Source organism: Tiliqua scincoides, chromosome 8, assembly GCF_035046505.1.
Source record: "Tiliqua scincoides isolate rTilSci1 chromosome 8, rTilSci1.hap2, whole genome shotgun sequence".
NCBI lineage: Eukaryota > Metazoa > Chordata > Lepidosauria > Squamata > Scincidae > Tiliqua > Tiliqua scincoides.
Genome location: NC_089828.1, coordinates 36,275,857 through 36,296,483, shown reverse-complemented (window position 1 = coordinate 36,296,483; position 20,627 = coordinate 36,275,857). Strand labels below are relative to the sequence as shown.

At 45.5% G+C, this 20,627-nt stretch overlaps 1 protein-coding gene across 6 annotated transcripts in view; it reads right to left on the bottom strand.

The window, feature by feature from the left end:
* Positions 1-868: 868 nt before the first annotated feature.
* Positions 869-20,627, bottom strand: part of PIP5K1C (phosphatidylinositol-4-phosphate 5-kinase type 1 gamma) — a 53,555-nt gene continuing 33,796 nt past the window's right edge. The window contains exons 13-20 of one of the 6 annotated variants that reach the window (XR_010794792.1): positions 18,651-18,789; positions 18,360-18,392; positions 16,256-16,384; positions 12,808-12,943; positions 12,400-12,446; positions 9,163-9,237; positions 7,333-7,484; positions 6,089-6,130 (exon numbers count right to left, since the gene is read on the bottom strand). Coding sequence is in view for 3 of the 6 variants with exons in the window: in XM_066635031.1 (XP_066491128.1) it covers positions 5,217-5,219; positions 6,044-6,130; positions 9,163-9,237; positions 12,808-12,943; positions 16,280-16,384; positions 18,360-18,392; positions 18,651-18,789 (578 nt within the window). In the remaining 3 variants the exon portion in view is untranslated. Of the gene's footprint in view, positions 5,220-6,043; positions 6,131-6,622; positions 7,485-9,149; positions 9,238-12,399; positions 12,447-12,807; positions 12,944-16,255; positions 16,385-18,359; positions 18,393-18,650; positions 18,790-20,627 lie in introns of those variants that run through there. The other 5 variants (XM_066635031.1, XR_010794791.1, XR_010794793.1 and 2 more) reach the window with 5 other exon arrangements.

Sequence of the window (20,627 nt, the reverse complement as noted above, 5' to 3'; positions counted from 1 at the left end):
AGAATCTTCCCACTGAATTCAATGGGGCTTACTTCCATGTATACATGGAGGATTGTGCTGTTCTTTACTCTATTCTGCAGTTTTTCCTGTTGTACAATATCCTCTCTGAGATGAGACCACAAATCATAAAGGTTCTGCCATCATAATTACAGGAGGTGTAAATTTCAGCTATAGAATCAATTGAAACTTTAATTAGGTAGCATGCCTGGGGTAGGGCGTTTAAATGGCAAACTGATGCCTGGATCTGCCTCACTTCATGCCTGCATGAATCACCCTCCTGACTTCCTCAAAATCTCTCCCCCAAAACCAGCTTCCATTTTGCCTTTAACCCAACCCCCTAGCTCCCAACCCCTTCTGCAACTTCTGTGAGCTTCCAGAGGAGTAACAGTGTTGCCCAGAAGCAAAATCCACACATTTCAGGATAAGCTTTCAGGAACTATAGCCCCTTCAGCAGATGCATGAAGTGTGTGCTACACCTGCCTCCTGGAATTCAATTTCATGCACCTGATGGACTGTAGTTTACAAAAGCTTACTCCAAAACGAACTGGGTAGTCTTTAAGGTGCCCCAGGGCTCACAATCTGCTACAGCACAAACATGGGAACCCCTCTAGTTATCAGATGAAAGTCGGTCATGACCAAGCATCACTAAAAATCAAACTGGCTGTTACTCACTTAAAACCCATTATTTTCAATAGGACCTAGTAATGACCAGCTCTATTTAGATACAACCCAAAATACTGAGGAACTAGTAATATGCAAATTTTAGTCTAAATCAGGTTGAATCATCAACAAGATCCTGAAATGCTTTGACAGCCTAACTACAAACAAACGTGAAGCAGGGAAGCAAAAAAGGAAGGAACAAGCCAGAATGATTTATCATTCTATTTTATTAGATATTTCCAAAAATAAAGGAGGGGGAAGGGATCCCAAAAAAGAAAAAGAAAAAAAAGAGGGACGTTGCATATAAGAACACCCATTTTCTCTGCATGGTTCTATATTTCAGTACAGAAATCAGACAGCTCTGGAGTACTGTCCCTCTTTTCAAAAAGAGAAGGGGGAGGGGGAAAAATCAAGCTTAAGAGATTGTCCACTTACTATCAGGCAAGAGAACTTTAAATGCTGGATTTCTCTTAAATATGTGTTTAATAAATTACACAGCCAAAAAAAAATGATGGCATGAGGATGACCACACATGCGTAACAAAAAAAACACACCAGCACCTGGATCACCTGGGATTTCAACCCATCTGCTTGTAGGAGGTTCAAGACAGGAATGCTGAATAAGACAGAGGCAGCTTAGAGAGTCCACTCCTGAATAGACATACAGCATGGCTAACTCAAGGTACCTGGGGTACCTCCAGGTGGGGGTACGGGGAGAAGAGAAATGCCACTGAGAGGAAAGGATCTGAGGCAAATTCAGTTCTGCAGGAGAATTTTCAGAATTCCTTCCTTTAAAAACAAAAACACTGTACGAGAAAGCTGGAATTTTTCTGCTGGAAATAACAGAAGCCAAGAGACGACTTAGACAAATGGAGGATGCAATTGTCATACAGTTCAAAAGTTATTTACAATTGGGGAGAAGAAGAGGAAAGGATGACCACTGAAGTCTTGGATGAATGCACGTGAGGCGAGATTGCCTCTGGTTTCCATCAAAGACTACATTGTGGTCACATAGCTACATAATAATGCATTGATTTACACATCTTTGACCCCCCCCCCCCAAGTCTTTAAAAAGCCATTTTTGACTCAACAAAAAACAAAGGTACATGACAATTAATGATTGAGTTTCTCTAGCTTTCTTCAACACAACCCCCAAATCCTATACATTCTTTGTACAAAGTGCGCGACATGAAGAACAGATGTCAAAAAAAATGACGTCTGCAAAACAAAAATGATCAGAAAAAAATATATATAACGTATGTACACACACTCGGGTCTAATGTAGACGTCTAAAAGAGTCAGGCGTAATCCCGTTGGCCTGAGTGCTGATTTGTCTGTTGAAAGGGGGGAAGGAGGGAGGGCTCGAGGGGGGGAGATAGTTGTTCATGGGGAAAGGATTTCAGAAGCAATGCAGTCTGTGGATGTCTGAGAACATCATGTTGTTCGTTGTGCACCAAAGCTGTAGCTGACCATCATATCAAACGGAAGCAATTTCCTTACAGAGCTCACAAGGGTGGTCTCAAACAGGAGAGAGAGGAAATAAAAAACAGAACACTGCTGTGATCATGACACATGGGAGGCTCACTTGATAACAGACTTTGTTGCCCAATTGCAGACTAACACATTTCCACCTTGAAACCAAATGAATCAGGAAGACTTGCTACTAGCCTGGGTTTTATTCTGGAGGGAGTCTCCTCAACCCAATGGGATGTTGCAGCCATCCGAGTGCTGCATTCCCAGAAGTGGACGTCACCTGCCTTTCATTCCAGCTCTACCTATAGCGCTAACTGGTGCTACACATGGGCGCTCTGTGGGCTGACATGCAAGGTGCCACATGAGAATCTCTCCCTGCATTCAACCTGAGTTTTGTTTGGACTCAACAGACACTGAGCCTACAAGGCAAGGACTTTAAGGATGGAATGAGTGAGAAGAAATTGTGAGAGTGCCTGAGGTCACTTTGCACCCAAGCTGGATTGAAACAGAAAGCACCTCACTGCATCTGTGAGAAAAATGAAACACATACCAACAACAATGTTGGTATGGAACATTCCCAGGAAATCTACCCAACTCTAGAAGCCCCTGGGTCCAAGGGTGTTATTTATCCCGTGCCCCCGTTAATGAACAAGGGGAAGGTGGCTGGGGAAGGTGAGCTTCCACAGGCTGTCTGGACGTACTTGCCAACAAACTAAAAATGTGCAGTAGGGTGAAATGTGAATTGTTGCTGCCTCCAGCCCACAACTGCTATCCCATCATTATAACCACCACCACACAGTTTCCAACATCATATGCCTTGTACTCTGAACTACAGAGCAGGAAGCCAGAAAGTCCCCATGAACTTCCCACCACAAGATGGTGAGAAGAGTCCAATGCATCTTGAGGCATCTTTCAAGACCAATGTTATTTTCAATTCTGGGTTGTGCAAGACAGTCCTGCAGTACAAGGGACCATCACAGCAGATGCTTAATATTTCAACGCCATCTTAGCTCAGCGCAGCAGAGGTTGTGGCCGGATGAGCATCCCCCCCACTGCCCCTTTATCCAGTATCTGGCCAGAAGAACATGTTATAAAGGAAAGCAAAATGTTACTTTCTGCAAGTTGGAAAAAAGTCCAGTGTTCAACCTCTCCACACAAACCAAAAGTTGTAATGCTGGTTTCAAATCTAGAAAAAACCAGAGGGCAACTGGGGTCAATCCCAGGGAGGCTCTTGTTGAGCCTGGTCTCTATCAAAGATTAGAAGACTTAACACTGAAAATTTAGGATTGTTACAAAAGGATCTCACACCCGAGTGTGACATACAGTACTGCAGAGTTAGATTCCCACCTCTGACAGAGGAGAAGAGTCTGGAGGCAGTTTTTGGGACACAGCCACTCAGCCATCTGGAATGGTAAGATCTGGTTCATTAGGAAAGCAGCACTGATCTTTTGGTATGGTGGCTGGGTGCGAGCTGCAATTTAGGGGTTTTCCCCCCAACCTCCCCACACCACTTGCCTGGACAAACAAAACTGAGATGAGAAAGCACACATGCCATAACAGCTGGGAAGCTGCAGAAATCATCCACCTGCCAACAACCTTAAAAGCTGAAAATGTTCACAAAGCGATTGGGTGAGAGCATGTAGGCATGCACACAAAATAACTGGATTATCCCACTGCCTGAATTTCAGGGTGCAACTGACCTCCTTTGACACCACTGAAAGAGGAAAGTAACAGCAATAAACTGACTCTTAGCAACTGGGGCAGAAGCCCTTGGCACATAAGCCTTCTGCTCTCTATTTGCCATCTTGTCTCACACTGCTGTGAAATTGCGGGACTGAAGTCCAAGTGACAGGGACCCCAAAATAGCCTCAGCTGCCTCTTGCAAAGGTTCTCTCTACCAGGGTCCAGCACTCCTCCTACTGGCCATATTTTGCAGCTAAAGCTAACTACATTTACAAGCCAAATATCATCCAAAAAGCAACCTGAAGTCCAGCTGTCACTGACTCTAAGCAATCCTCTCTGAAACCACTGGCAGATACAGTCACAAGCACACTGTGCAACCCCATGGCCAGTTAAACTCTGAAAACTTCCACTCAGAGGTTTTGGTGCTATCAAGCTACCACTGGTCATCATTGTCAGAACAATGCAGCCATTATTGGGCAGTCTTTGCCCAAGACTGTGGATAAATCTGAACAGTCACAGAAGGCTCTCTTTAATCCTCCAGACACCTTCATGCCAGCCAGGATCTCCAGAGAGTAGAGGTTATCAAGCTTTTGTTAAACATACTCAGGTCAAATGGCTGCCTCACTCTGGGGAAGAAGTCCAATTGCAAACCCACCATCAGGAAGGCGTGCAGATATCTCAAGGTCATTCAACCATGCTGAAATTGTTCCCCTTTCCTGCAACAGCAAACTGAGGCACATTCCTGTGGCTGCATGGTGGCCACTTCTTCCGAATCAGACTCCTGACCGTGCTTCCTCCCTTCCCCACACTGCCCACACTTCTCCCTCTCCAAGTGATGAAACTGCATCCTGTGCAATGGAAGCTCCACTGGCTTGACCAAGATCACAACTATAATGGGCCTTTTGCCACTCTACCTCCCAAAAAGTGCAGTAAACTAAATGTTTCTTTCAAAGCACAAGTGTGCTAGGTCTGTGCAAAGATAAACAAAATAAATACATGATTAAAAAAATAAGGTTCACAGTATCACATACAGAAAGGTAGGTACAGTAGTGCACTTTGGAAAAACATGAAAAAATATATATATACACACACAGAAATTGGTCACTGCCCGGAATTCACAGCCCTCCAGGCTTCAATGTCCCCGGGCAGGGAGCTGCTTGTGGATCACTGCTTGGATAGGTATAAATACATATTGGTGGGGGGGGGGGGGAGGAAATGAAACAAGGAAAGGGAATGTTTGCTCCAGCTTTCTGATGAACAGTCGGAGATCCTGGAGTGCAGCCAACACCGATGCAACAAGTTCTTCTCCTGTTCCATCAGAGTAGCTCCAGGGCCAGCCAATAGGAATGTGTCACACCCGGTGGCAGGAGGGGTACTGGTCTCCATGAGCTTGCATAGAAGTTACTGAAAGAGGTCAAAAGAGAAGTTACTAACAGAAGGTATTGACGTCTGGGAGGAGCAAAGAGGAAGCTAAAAGATGTGCCAAGAGCGAGTAACTCCTGAGAGGCTCAGAGATTCCTCCATGCCGGGATTGCTTCCACCTGAGGAAACTCCACACTGGGATAACCTCAGGGTAGTGATGGCAAAAAACAAAACCACAGGATTAGTGGATCAGCAAAACACATCAGTGTTCAGTTTAAATTTCTGCATCTGCTGTGGAGCATGCAACTATTCATTCCACGCATTCTGGCTGGGTTAAGCCCTGTCACTGAAGAGAGAACACTGTCATCCTTCAAATCCCTTTTTGAGAAAACAATGGATGTCCTTGCTATTTCATATAAATTTAGGGCACTCCGAGGGCCTGCTTGGTAAAAGTTGCGATATAAATGATTTTTAAAATGAATAAAAAAGAACGACCATCATCACCCATTTTACATCATCTTCATCATCATCATCCCCACCACCCTGGGAATTTCAGACAATTTAAGCCACCAGAAATCACTCGCTCTCAGCTGATTTACAAGGGGTTCGAAACAGCAAAAAACAGGCATTCTACACATGCTTAAGTTCTGTATTAGTCAGACATTACTCAAATTAAGTTCCAGTCCCCACCGCTTTCTTTGCAAGCCTAAAAACAACACCTCCCATATGCCATGGGGCTTGTATACAGCATCAGTAGTGGAGAGAGGTGGGGCTGCACTCTCAGTAAATTCTAACTCCTTTCACCTCCCAACTTAATTTATTGTTTCAAGCTTGGGCATTAATAAAAAAACATAAAAACAACTTACTGTATCATTCTCCTCATCCGAGACTGAGTGAATCTGAGTGTTATAGTGGAGAGGAGAGTATACCCAGCTCCTCTCATCTGTTGGTGGCTGGACAGCAAAGCAAGGAGCAAAGGTAGCAGCAGAGCAGGAAGGAAAGAGAGAACAAAAATAAAAGAGAGATGAAAGTAGGACATCAATGAGAACAGCCTTATGACTGGAGAGGACACAAGAGATGGGGAAAAAAGGATGAGAACAGAGCAAAGACTCAACACAGAAGCCACCTCGGTTCATACCTGATCCATTAAATGCAGACCCTGAAGGCCAGCATGTCAGAATCCAGAAAGCCTAAACATAATATAGTAGTCCCTCGGTATCTGTATTCAGTATTCAGTTCTTCCCCCCACGCAGGATATCGATATCCATGGATACTGGAGTCCCTTTTAAAAATATTTTAAAAAAAAATCAAGAAAATAGCCTTCCCTACCTTCGCACTGTAAAATCATGCCATTTGCAGGGCAGTTTTCTGCATTCTCAGAAGCCATTCTGAAATGAGCCAGAGCCAAGGGAGGCGATTGTGTGACCTGGAAGTAGCTTCCGGGAAAGCAGAAGGCTGCCTTGCAAATGGCATGATTCTGCAGCATGAAGGCAGGAAAAGCCATTTTCTTACTGATTTTTACTGTTTTAAACGTTTGAAAAAGGGACCCTGGTATCCACGAATAGTGAAATCCATGGATGCTGGACCCCACAGATAAGGTGGATCCACTGTAAACAGCAGCAATGTGGCTGTTCACTGTGCATTGTTTCTAAAGTGAGAGACTCTGGGGCTCATGCTAAGTTGGGAGCCATACCTTCAGCCCAAAATGCCAGAGGTATGGAAAAGTGGGTTCTTGTCTTGCTTTTGTTAATGCAATGCTAAGAAACAGGTCTTCTGCAGTCTGAGGCGTTGAGTGCTCTCTGTGCTCATGTGTTTGAATTATAGCATTTAATACTGTATACACAACATGGCAAAATGTTCAGGGAGACTCAAGAATACAACAAACTGTTTAGTTGCCACTAAAATCAGTTTAATAACACATATGTTGGAAAATAAATTATTTGCTCTGTTCAGTGTGAATACACCTCAGAGAAGACCACCCTTCCATTTCCTCATGACCCTCTGTTCCTGGCATGGCCACCTAGAAAAGGCAAGTACAGAGTGGCAACTCACCCAGAGATACAACAGGAACCCTCTTGTGAGGGTGGTAAAGTTTCACCATGTCATAGCATTAGGAGTGATTGGATGTTCAAATGAGGAGCTGTGGCAGAATTACCTGGCCTTGATAAACCCTTCTTGGAGAGAGGCAAAGCCAGAAATTGGAACCATGTACAGCTGTGGCAGGCAGCCTCTTCTGAGAGGGCTACTTTAGCTTCATGCAAACCTGATTTCTCACAGCACACAGTTGGAATCACTGACCATCAAAAACTATGGGGACACAAGGAAAAACACCAGGGCAGGAAACAAAAAGAAAGAAGGAGGCACAATACAAAAGAAGAGGTATTGAAAGTTGAGAAATCCACTATCCTAATCCACACCCTGCTTCAAGAAATCAAGAGGAAAGAGACTGCAGGCAGCCTGTAATTTCTAAACTGGCACTTTATGGGTCCAAAAGTAGCACTAGTGAGATGGTGGAACTCTGAACTGCCAGGAAGGGTCCCAATTTACCCCAAACCCCAGATTAAAATCTCAGCAAGTAGTTGAAGCTTCTCTCTCTGCATTCTACACAAAACAGAAAAAAAATCTCCACGCCACCATTAAAGTTAATATAAAAACTTCTTCTATGCTACACAAAGACAGAACTGGTGCATCCATGAATCAGGAAGTTCTCTGTTCAAATCTCACCTCTGCTGTGAATGCAATACGTGGCCTAATGCAAATCAAAGCTTCATGACCTCATGCAATCTGGGGATAACACTGAGTGACCTTATAGGGTTGTTTAAGGATTATGATATTCAATGTCAACTTACCCCTAGCTTCCCTCCCTTCCTCTATTGTATCATCCTTGTTTTTAGATTGTGTCTCCCTTGGGGGCAGGGACCTGTTTTCTTGCTCTTTGAAAAGCACCATGCTCATAGATGGTGTTCTAAGAAGTCACAATAAAGATGTTCAAAGCACTTTGCTTGCAACAATTGAAAGCCCTTATATAAGCACTAAGAATCATTAGTAGGGCCAGCACTGTGTCCAGTAGTAGTAAAACTAGTGGCTGCAAGAAAGTTCATCCAACAGAGCACCCACAGAAGCTTCCTTTTTGTACTCCAAGGTACACAGCCTCTAAAGATGGAGGTTCAGCTTTCATGGCTGATTGCTATCCCTCCATGACAGCTTTCAAAAAGTCACTGAAGTTAAGCGGGCATGGCCATGTTCTGAGATAGACAGTTGCACATTTTTAAGATGTCCACCTCAACACTTTATGCTAGTTTATCCCCAATTTCTGGTCAGTTTTTTCTATTCCTCTGTTCACTCCTACAACACTGGAGATGATACAATAATGTTCTGATGTGCCTCAGCTTGTCACCTGCCTCCCAAGCTGCCTTTGTCTGAGTCAGATCATCGATCCATTTACTTGATCATCCAGTGCCCTTCAAACTGTGGGACCACTTTGCACTGAAAAGGCCTTGCCCATCCTGCACAGCAGCCTCTGATTTCCCCAAAACCTGGAAATCCAGGTGTAGAGCCTGCTGGGGTGACAGGCAGTGGAAGCGGCTGCCCAGCACGAGGGAGATCGGAGGCAAAGATGTGGAGCTGCTGTGCGGGACAGGGAAGGGCTCTTTGGTGCGCCAGATCTGGCCCATGGGCCGTATAGTTTGGAGAGTGCTGGCCTACACTGACAGGCTGTGGCTCTCCAGGGTTTCAGGTAGGGGTCTTTCCAAGCTCTACGGGAGATGCTGCTAGGTCCGAGCCTCGGACTTTCTGAATGCAAAACATAGGCCCTACCACTGGGCTACAGGTTCTTCCCCACTGAATTACAGTTGTTTTTCTCAAGTTTCTAGTCCTTCCAGTGGAAAGCACTACGACCAGCCAGAGACTTTCAGACACACACCTCCAGTGGCATTTCACAGCTACAGTTCAGTTGCCTTTGGTGTTAGCTAGCAAATTCACTTACGTCCCCAGAGGAAACAGAGGCCGCCCGGAGCCTGCGCAGGCGGGGGGAGTAAATCCAGTACTTTCCGTCTGTGAACTGGATGGCGCACCAGGATGAATGAAAGGAAGCGGGAAGTGGAAAGGGGGGGGGAGAAAGAAAAAAGGATGAACAGGAAAAAGAAAAGATGACAATGTTCTTGGAAAGGATGGGTGCACACAAACATGAGAGAAATGAGCACAAGGGAGTGGCAGTGCATGGAATGTCCCAACAAGTTCAGCTCTGTCAGGTTTTTCCTGCCTGCCTCTGTATGGAGGGGGTACCAGGAATGTAACTGGCTTTTAAGGCTTATTACCAAAGTGTTTAGCAAATCTGGAAGTGTATAAAATAGCTGTAGGAAAAAACACTACTTATAATTGACACAGGGCTTTCCAACATTGCCTACTCCCCAGTCCTATGAAGTAGGCAGTCTAAAATTCCTGCCTTGCAGAATTGAGGTGACTGCAAATGCTGGAAAACCCCATGCTGGGTAGATTGCTGATCAAATCAGTCCCAAACACGTCCTAGTTCATTAACAACGAAAAAGCTTAAGTTCTACAGACATTTATTTGCCTAGTCCATAAGCAGGCTGTACAGCTCAGAGCCCCAAAGCTCCCCAATTGTAAAATGGGACTTTATGATTATGACTGCTGACGTAACTTGCTGTCCTTAAAAGCAGCACATAAAAAATCCTCTGCCCTAGATAGACTTAGAGAAGAGCAATTGGCATAAAGCTCAGTGCTCCTCACCTGTGAAAAAGGAGCATTAATTGGTTGTCTTTAACAAAGTCTTTGCAGAACTCTGCTGACCAGTTGGTTAATTGTGTATGAATTCCTAATCTGTAGTTACTCAGATATAGATTTTTACTTGTGTATCTGCAGGTCATCAAGCATTTGGCTTCATGGGATGCTGCAGGCACCTGGCCTCCATCCTAAGCCACCATTTTGCATCTGACTCTGCCCCTCTGTTTTGTCCATGGCTATGGTTGGTGGACTCCAAGGTTCAAAACAGAACACAACAGATCCTGAGAGTCTAAAGTCTACCTAACCATGGTTAGGCCAGGGGTGCCCAAATCCTGCCCCAGGGGGCCACTTGCAGCCCTCGGGGGCTCTCAATCCGGCCCTTGGGGAGCCCCCAGTCTCCAATGAGCTTCTGGCCCTCCAGAGACTTCCTGGAGCCCACGTTGGCCTGATGCAACTGCTCTCAGCATGAGGACAACTGTTCGACCTCTCACCTGATCTGTGGGACGAGGACTCCCTCCACTACTTGCTGTTTCATGTCTGTGATATAGCAGTGGCAGTGAAGGAAAGGTTGGCCTTGCTTTGTGCAAGGCCTTTTATAGGTCTTGAGCTACTGCAAGACCTTCATTCATTCATATAAGTTCCATCTCTAATACATTCAATTATGTAAATTTATTCAAATTTTAAATGTAAATTAATTCTTTTTCCCCCGGCCCCCAACACAGTGTCAGAGAGATGATGTGGCCCTCCTGCCAAAATGTTTCAACACCCCTGGTCTAGGCAGTGGTTCTCAAACTTTTAGAGGCCCTAGAGCAGGCCCTAGGACACTGTACCGTAGCACACTAGTGTGCTTCAAAATGGCCTGCAGGTGTGTTGTGGGAGTTTGGGGGAGGGTCATATATTAGTAGGGCCATTGGGGGATGTGAGTACTTGGCCAGCAGTGCAGTGTGCCTTTTCAATTGTCAAAAAACAGATTGTGTGCCTTGACAATTTTAGTGCCTTCTTAGTGTGCCATGAGATGAAAAAGATTGAAAATTGCTGCCCAATTTATAAATGCAAGGGGGTGTGGCTTTAACGGTGACTGAGCAGCAGCTCTCCCCCCAGTAGTAGCTTGTTTAATCTTTGATTGCACATATCCTAATCTACCTTGTCAGTTTCACAAACCAACAAAATTGGGTCACAACCCACTGGCAGGTCCCAGAGCCACAGCTTGAGAAACACTTGTCTAAGGAACTGAACTACAGAGAGGGCAGGGTTGGCTGAGCTCATGCATGTCCAAAGATAGGAGACCCTTACTGGTGGTGAAGAGGAGAAATACATTCAAGAAACAACAGTGTTAGCAACACAGCAATCAACTCATGCCAGAGGGCCACTTCCAAGAAAGTACATGTTAAAAAATAAAAGGCAGACTGCATTTCCAGTTTGCATGCATTTCAACCATTCTGAGCAGCTTGTAAAAACAAAGAACAAAACCTGAGCCAATTCCTTCTGCAGTTGATTTGATCTTCCTAATGGGCATGGGGGAGTGGATGAAAAGGGGAAGAACAAAGTGCAAGGCATCTGCTGTTTGGAAGTGTTACTATCCTTGGGTTTGGTCCTTTGGGGCTGCTTAGGTTCTTCTCTAGAGTCATCCAACTATAGCTAAGAATACTACAAAAGAGCCTGAGGATGCCCACCAATACACAGGGATATGTCAAAGAGACAACTCAATTCTCTTCACCAAGATTTAAGACCAAGAGATTGAACAGGATCTTTATCAATGTCCCATAAAAGTAGTCCTGGATCAGAGCAAATGTTTGTTGCTTGCAGTGACTTCCAGAAAGCCCACAAACAGGAAATGAAGGCAATAGTTCTCCCTTGCTATTAGCTTCCCCACATACAGCAACTGTTATTCACAGTTAGACTGCCTCTGAACCTGGATGTTCAATTTAGTGTTCCATTCATTTGACAGGAAAGACAGAATATACAACATTTAAATAAATAGCTAATATTCACTAATAGACAAAAATTATATAAATATACATTAACTCTGTATGTGAAGAAACACTTTCTCCTACTGCTCTGAATCTCTTGCCAATCAAGACTTCAAGTCTTATGAATGAAGGAGGGAAAAAAATCATTGCCCTATATACTTTCTTCTATACTATGAATCTTTTTATGACCTCTCTCATGCCACTGTCCCCCTTCTCAGGCCATCTTTTTCCCCTAAACTAAACCTCTTTAGCTTTTCCTTGCAGGGAAGGTGCACTCGCCTACTGACCATTTTGGTTACTCTTTCCTATACCTTATCCAGCTTAGTAATGCTGTTTTTGAGATGTAGTAACCAAAACATGGGTGTCCACATGCTGCCTCTCACTGAGGGATGCCTTTCATGTTTTGTTGGGGCAGGGTGGGGGGAGGTGAGCTCTCTGAGTAAATTCACCAAATGCTGACAGGTGGAATCTGGCACAAGACAGTTCCTTAAAATCCTCTGCTCACTTACTCCTGATCTCGGCCTCCCTAGACTTCTTCCTCTGCATCCTCTTCGGCCTGCAGGGAAATGAAAGAAGTCAGTGCCCACCGAGAGCTCCCTGGAGTCAGCAGTTCTGGGTTGACTTCCTGTTTTTGCACAAGAACCCAGTTGCCAATGAAAGAGCTCCAAGTTCTCTGAATGAGTCCTGCCAGCAACCTGCATCAAATAAGGAAAGTGGAATGCGCAAAACAACCAGGAGCAGTATTTCAAATATCGACACCACCATCAGCAGCCAGTAGTTTACAACTTAAAGATACAAAAAGAGAGAAAAGGAAAAAGAGGCTGAAAGACAATGCAGGCAAAAAATGTGAGAAGAGCAGAGCTAATTACAGCTGACTGAACACTTTCCTGTCCCCAGAGAAGGAAAAGGCTACTTACAAAATAGATATCTGGTACTGGCTGGTCCTCCTCATCTGAGGCTTGGCTGGCAGGTTCGGAGGCTTGGCTGGCTGTCTCCACCTCGGCAGCTGCTGCTGCTGATAGTACAGTGGCACTTGCTAAAGGAGCTGCCTCCCTGGAAAGAAATTAAGGGCAGCATGAACAGAGGGGTGCAGCACCCATACTGTGAAGCACTGGGGGGGGTGTGTGTGTGTCAAAAATCAGGGAATATGGCAGTGGGGCTCATGTGCCTTACTGCCTATGCCACTAGGCAGCTATAGGTTAATCCTTTGCTGTACCACAGTGCCACCCAGATAATGGCCAAAAAGGGTACTGCAACCCATCAGCCCAGTCAGGCCAGGTGAAATGGAGAGCCAAAAACTAGCCTAATGTAAGGAGCCTCAGATTTGGCTCCTTGTCAATGCAACTAGCTGTGCAAATTTGCACCACCTGATATCTCTTTGGGATGCCTCTGATCCCTTGGATCCTAATCTGATTTTTGTGACCCAATCAGCTGCCTGTCTTCACCCCACCCTGCTCCCAGATAGATCTCTGCTCACTATTTGGGACCCAGACTTCACCCTGATAGAGAATATGCCTCAACCTTTGGCCTTCCAAATGATCACTTGCAGGCCTGATTCTGCAGGGCTGCAACAGGTGGTCTCAAACAATTATGTTCTTATACCCCAAAAGGCTTTGCAGAGTAGCCTAGGGGGTAGCAGTTGCACTTCCTTCTGGAAGTTCTGCAAGTAGTCTTGGCTGATGAGATTTTTTCCCATCTGAACTGGTAGACACCAAGAATGTTGGAGTGAGATTTCAGCCTTTAGTTGAACAGATCTGAAAGTGTGGTGCTTAAGTACCAATAATTTTGTCTTAGTCTACACAGATAGCAGAACAAGGTGGAAAAATGAACTCCGTGCAACACATAGGATGAGGGGGGTTTACCATTTTTTAATACTTCCTCTATATTATGTGTGCTTTTAAAAATCTCTCTTTAAGCAGAAAGCTACCACATCATGGAAAACTGCTAGTTTACTACTTGCAGGAACTGTTGCCTGTGTTTGTTTGTTTTTAATTTTGAAGACCAACAAAAAAATTACATCCCCTACAGCCTGAAGCAGTAAGGTGGATTCTATTCTATCCCCTCTTCTATCTACCACTGTCTGGCACTGAACTTAGGGGTTTTCTGCTTCCATGATGCAAAGCCTGCTTATTCTCTGGAATAATTCTCTGGAAGGGGGCATTCCGTACACATGGGAAGCCCCCTCCCCTCTGAGAGGCAGAGTCAATTCAAACAAAGAGTCCTCCTCCTCCTGGGAGGGTGTCCCTTCTTCCCCAAACTGGTTCTGTCTGTCCTCTGAGTAGGTCAGAGAAATAGGTCCAAGAGTTTCCAAAGAGTTTTCTCTCTCCTTTTTTCTTCCTATCTGCTCTGCTTTCTTTTACAATTAGGGCCAGTGCCCTACAAGGATGGAGGGGAGAAGCAGAAAGCTCCTTTAAATTTTTCAACCTGCCAAGGCAGCTATGAGCCTTAGCTCATAAGGTACACATGAGCCTGTGTTGCTCATACTGTGCAACACAGAGGACTTACGCTTCAGAGTAGCTTTGGGAGGGACCCTGGCAACGGACTCTGTCCTGGTTGTGGCAACTCCTAAGGGGCGAGCAGCCCCACCACCGTACTGCTGTCCCTGCTGCCCAGCATAGGGCCAATACACTGTGATCAACTCCATCACCTCCCGTGGTTGCATAATGGCTGAGGCAGGTGAGTGGCCCTATTCACCATCATGCTGCTGCCTGCGCTGTTGTTCCAGAGTTCTCTGGGATGCAGGTGGACACTCCACCCCCACCATCACAGCAGAGGAACCCATGGAGTGTGACACAGACCATCTGGGCTCCTCACTCTCTAGCAGGTATAATCTGGAGCACAAAGAGCTACCCCACTCCCAATCACGCAGGATGGCCAACAGGGGGTTTATGTGCACAATTTCTATCCCCTTAGGGTCCAAGTCCTTTCTCCAGACACCAACTTAAAGACCTGATTAGGGAGGACCTGGCTGCATCAGCCACCATACCATCCAAAAAGACTAGCAAACAGTTGCCCAGCCCTTGCTTGGAGCAGAGCAGATTGTGGTCAACAAGAAGAAAAGCTCCCTTGCCCCAATCCGAACCTTAGAGCATTTGGTCCTTCTCTAGAACATAGAGATTTAAAGGATCTCTCTCACTCAGGAGAGGACGTAAAAGCTCCTGACTCTCCTGAGAGATATCCTGCTCAGATCCCTCGTTCATGCCAGAAGTGAACTCCCTTTTTCACCCGGCCACCAGGAATGTGCTGCCTTCCTTTTGCCCAAACCCATCCCACTCTAGAGAAAGAGTGGAACATGCTCAATGTGAGGCGAGCACTTAGATATTATATTGATAGAACTAAGGACATCAGGTCAACTGAGGCTCTTTAGGGGGGCTAGAACTGGTGGCAAGGCATCCGCAGGATCCACAGCACAGTGGATCCAAGCATGTATTGAGCTGGCATACTGCTTCATGGGACTGGCACCTCTGGAAGGAATAGCAGCACATTCCTTATGGGGGGAACTTACCTCCACAGTAAACATGCTAAGGCTTTCACACCTGGACTATAAAACTTTTATAGTTTTATAGTCCAGTATCTCAATAATCATTGATGGTCAGACATCATTGGTGGAGATATGCAGGGTGGCCATCTGGTCATCAGAGCATAAGCTCACAAGACATGATAAAGGTGGACAGTTTGGCATCGGTTGATGCCAGGAAAATGGTCCTTCATCAAATGGTTAAACACCGAGTGATCACCTCGCCTGATCCTCTTGATGCTAACTGCTCTGACACATCCCATGTGTAAGGAATGCCCCTTTCCTCTACCACAGAACATAAGAATTCTAACCTTCAGAAATCTTCTATTCTGGGAAAAAGAAAAGCGCATTCCACTACAGGGATGGCGCATCACGGTCTTGGGCAATAGGCTACACCTGGGGAGGTAGTCAGTACAGGCAGAGGTGACCAGCAATATGGTCTTTCTACTGTTTTTCCCCTTCTCTCAATTAGTTCCAGTTTATTCAAGACCATGGTGTTCTGTGTTCCCTGGCTCAGTTTGCTATTGTTCAGTTCTTTTCTGTTCCTCCTGTCTGCCTTCTATCGGCACCCACACGCATGAAGACTGCCAGATAAGTCTATGGGGTATAAGAGTCAAGGGTGTTCCAGCTTTCCAGTGCCAGTCTGGGGAAGAGGGGATACCCAGCCAGGAGGAGGAGACTCTTCGTTTGGACCAACTCTGCCTCCCAGAAGGGAGGGCCTTCCCATGTGAAAGGAATGTCCCCTTCCTCTTCCCAGGGCAGGAGATTCCCCAAAGGTAAGAATTCCTATGTTCAATGTTCAAAAAACTATAACTTTCCCAGGGAGAACATGCATCAGTAACATCTACCCTGTAACAGCAACAGATCCTGACCCTGCGTCAGACATGCTGGGAACCACAATCTCAATGTTGCACTTGGGCTTCAGCTCCACTGTGATTTGCTGGAGCTCATCTTCTGGCTGAACCTGCTCGCGAGACCTACAAATTGCAAGAAAGAACAAAAGCTCATTTTCACATTACTGTTCTTGCTCAGCATCCTAGTCCAATGTAGGATTAAGCATGGGCATGGACTGGCACATGAATGCAAACTGCAAAAGGAAACAGATTCTAACAGCAGTGTGAATGCACAAGGGCCACACTGTGCATCTGACATTGTGCATCTGATGTGCTGAGGGCCGTGCAATAAATTTAAAAAATAAATAATAAATACATTAGGGATGGAAGAGGGGGGAACAGATTTTTGAAAAAGGATTTGGTGGAGCAGAAGGCAAAATTGATTCGTACAAGAATTAGGAGGAATGAATTTTGAAAAGGAAAATTAATTTTGGGAGAATTAACTTTTAAAAGAGGAATATGGTAGAGAATCAATATTTGGGGGAAAAATTTGATGGGGGAATTATCTAGAGGGACTGGGGAGAGAATTAATATGTTTGAAAGATAAAGGGTTGGGGAACAATTGAGTAGTAAGTAAAGTTGGGAGAAATCTGAGAAATTAATTTGTAAATAGAAAACATGCTTTCAGTATGTATTGGATCAGGGGTGTCCAAAGTTTTGGCAGGAGGGCCATATCAGCTCTTTGACACTGTGTCAGGGGCCAGGGGAGAAAAGAATTAATTTACATTTAAAATTTGAATAAATTTACATAAGTTTACATAAATGAATATATTAAAGATGAACTTATATGAATGAATGAAGGTCTTGCAATAGCTCAAGGTCTATAAAAGGCCTTGCACAAAGCAAGGTTGGCCTTTCCTTTGCTGCCACTGCTGCATCACATACGTGAAACAGCAAGCAGTGGAGGGAGCCCTCATTCCACAGCTCACACAAGAGGTCAAACTGTCGCCTTCATGCCGAGATCAGTTGCGTTGTGTCAGAGTGGGTTCCAACAAATCTCCGGAGGGCCAGAGGCTCATTGGAGACTGGGGGCTCCCTGAGGGCCACATTGAGTGGCCTCGAGGGCCACAAGTGGCCCCAGGGCCGGGGTTTGGGCACCCCTGTATTGGATAGATGGGACTGATTGGCCAGAAGAGTGATCAGGGTATTGAAAGTATACCCTGGAACTCCTTCACTCAGGTTTTCAAAGGGTACCTTATAATTTTGGAAGCTGAATCAGGCAGAAGTTACTCTTGTGTTTGCTTCTTTCTCCACACACACACACACACACACACACACACACCCCCTTACCCTTCTGGGGCAATCTTCGGGGAAGCCTCTTCAGCAGAAGCTTCTCTCTGCTCAAAGCTCTCCATTCCTGGCCTGTCAGCAGATTATAGTCAAGTTTCCCCACCACATGCCACAGGCTGCATAAAATCCTCCTGTGGGTTGGATTTTGCCCCCGGGGCCAGGGTTTGGAAAACATGCCTTGAGAGGCATACCACTGGTTCATTTAAGCCCAGAGTGACCTACTCTGCCTGGTAGCTGCTCTCCAGGGCCTTGAGCACAGCAGGGTATACGAGGGATTGGACCAGGGACCTTCCACATGCAGAGTCTATACTCCCTCACTGAGCTGTGAATGCTCCTGGTGAGATGCGAAGCCACCTTATGGCAAGGCAGACCACTGGGCCCATCTAGCCTAGCACTATGTACTGTAACCCACAGCAATTCTCCAAGGTTTCCCAGCAGGGAAAGACTTTCCCAGTCCTTTTACCCATGAACCATCTGCTGCAGACTGAATTCAGGGCCTTCTGTATGTAATGCATGAGATCTACCTTCCACTGAGTTATGGATCTGCCGCACAAGCATGCCTTATGAACACATAAAGCTACCTTGTAATTGACTCAGGCCACTGGTCCACTTTAGCAGCGTCTACTCTGACTGGTGGCAGCTGCTCCAGAACACCTAGCCCTGCTCCCTGACATCCTTTACCTGCAGATGTCACCTTGGGACCTGGAGATAGCAGTAAAACATTTGTGGGAACGGCATACCTTGAGTGAAAAAGAAGCATTCCACTCACCTCCCATCCTGCCCTGAGGAGTGAGTACGCCGCCTGCAAAAGAACATGTCAGGTTTACACTAGCAGGACTACTAAAAATTCAGACACCATTTTATACCTAAGGGGAAGATCATACTTAACTGTTGACACTCTAATAATAATTCCGTCAAAGTCATATTTGATTGCTTGGCAGGGAATATTAATTAAAAGCCCTTAATTGAATTGACCTTAAAATCTAGTCACATCTGGCAAGGAGCTGAGAACACAAGCTAAAAGAGAAGGCTGGGAAAAGAATGAGTTCGTTGCTCTTACCTATACCTGGGTTGCTCCGAGGACTCAGAAGGAGACCGCTCAGGAACAGAAAGAGACGTGGATGAGAGTGTCGTGGCTATGGAGGCTGTAGTTGCTTCTTCAAAAGATGGGGGAGTGCAAGGAAGGAGGTCTGGCCGGCCTGATGGGCCCACAATGAAAAAGGAGAGAACACAACATTGAGGTTGCTGAGTTCACAGCAACACAAAAGCAACACAAGCACTCCACATACGGGCTATTCAGCAGGGCATACCATTCACACAACCATTCTACACGAACACTGCAGATACACGAGTACAAGTCCATCTTGTAGATAAGCTGAGAACAAGTTCTGAACACCAAACCATGGAATTTGCTATGACCTGTAGGCAAGCTGAGTGTAAAACTTAGGGACGGTCATCTATGCACGTCAAACAACTTACCAGTAATTGTTACGTAACAACTCTATGGACAAATTTATTGCAGAGTAGTATAGAAGTGAAATCATGAGGTGCATTTTTATTTATTGACTTAATTTTAGTCTTCCTTTAACACGGAACCTGAAGAGCTTTCATGGACTGTAGTCCACTTCATCAAACCGCAGTGCATAAAAGTTTATGCTGAAACAAACTAAGGCAAAGGTTCTCAAATTGGGGTAACGTGATGCCCCAGTTTAAGAAGACCTGCCTCTGGTCCCCTTAAGGGGCAGGGGAAGGCAGCAACTGCAGTCCCCAGGGATCGACGCTGCTGCAGGGCTGGAGGTTCTTTTTCTACTTGCTTGCATCGAGTGGGAGTCCTGGGGGTGTCTAGGAGAGCCCCCGCAGGGCTCCCCATGTCTTCTAAACATCCTATAAAAAAGGACACTTCTGTTTCATGATCATGAAACTGGAAGTGTTCTTTTTTTGGGTGTTTAGAAGAATGGGGAGCCCTGCGGAGGGCTCTCCAGATCCCCCAGGACTCCACTGGCTGCAAGCAAGTAGAAAAACCCTCCTGCCCTGCAGCAGCGTGATCCTGGGGACTGCGTTGCTGCCTTAGCCCCTCATTCACACACACTTACCTCAGTTACAAAACTCCTGAGGAGTTTGAGAACCAAGACTTTAAGGCACAAGACAGATACCGTAGACACTCACCTATAAGTTGGTCTCAGAGAAGCTGAGAGCAGGTTTTGAGTCAATAATCATGGAATTTGCTATGACCCTTGAATAAGTCGGGGGGGGGAGGGGTAACACTTAGGGGCATGTGAAATTCTTTTAAAATTTGTTAAGGTTATAAGAGATGGAACCTTGGCTTTCCCCATGTGTGAGCAGGGTGCACAAAACAGCATACACAGCAGAGTCCTTTAAATGCAGCAGTTGTATTATAGAGCAAGGGTTTTCACAAGTAGAGTAGTCAGTAAACAGTCCAAGTCATATACGATGAGCAGTCAGTCCAGTATTAACAAATCCAAATCAGCTTTCCACAATACACAGTCAGTCCACGGTCAGTAACATATACCTACCTACCTACCTACCTACATACAGCCTCCAAAGTCTCAGGCAGCAGTTCAACAGTTGTCTCCTACTACACTCCTACTACTGCACTGGAGGTTCAGCAGACTAACCCTTAAGTAGTCTGAATAGCCAATCAGTGAAGGCTCAGTTACACCCAGGGTGTGGTAGTCACAGGTGCTGGTTGATTCAGCTGACTCAGCAGCCTGCACCTGTCCCTGAACCAATTTGTTAGCTGTGTCTCTGGCTTTCACAGAGCACTGAGCTAACAAAAATGACTTACCAGGATTTGTTCTGAGGCAGCAGCAAAGAGCCAAAAAGAAAAAATAAAATGGAACCATTTTTACCTTCTTTCCAAGCAGGAAGGGAGATGAAGGGGCTTATGGGAGTTGTAGTCACACTGTCTGATACTTGCTTCCATAAAAGACTGTTCTTATTTAGTGACTATTTAAATGCAGAGACCTTTTATACACGTCTAGTTTGTCCAGTTGTAAGCCTAGAAAGCTAGCTGGGA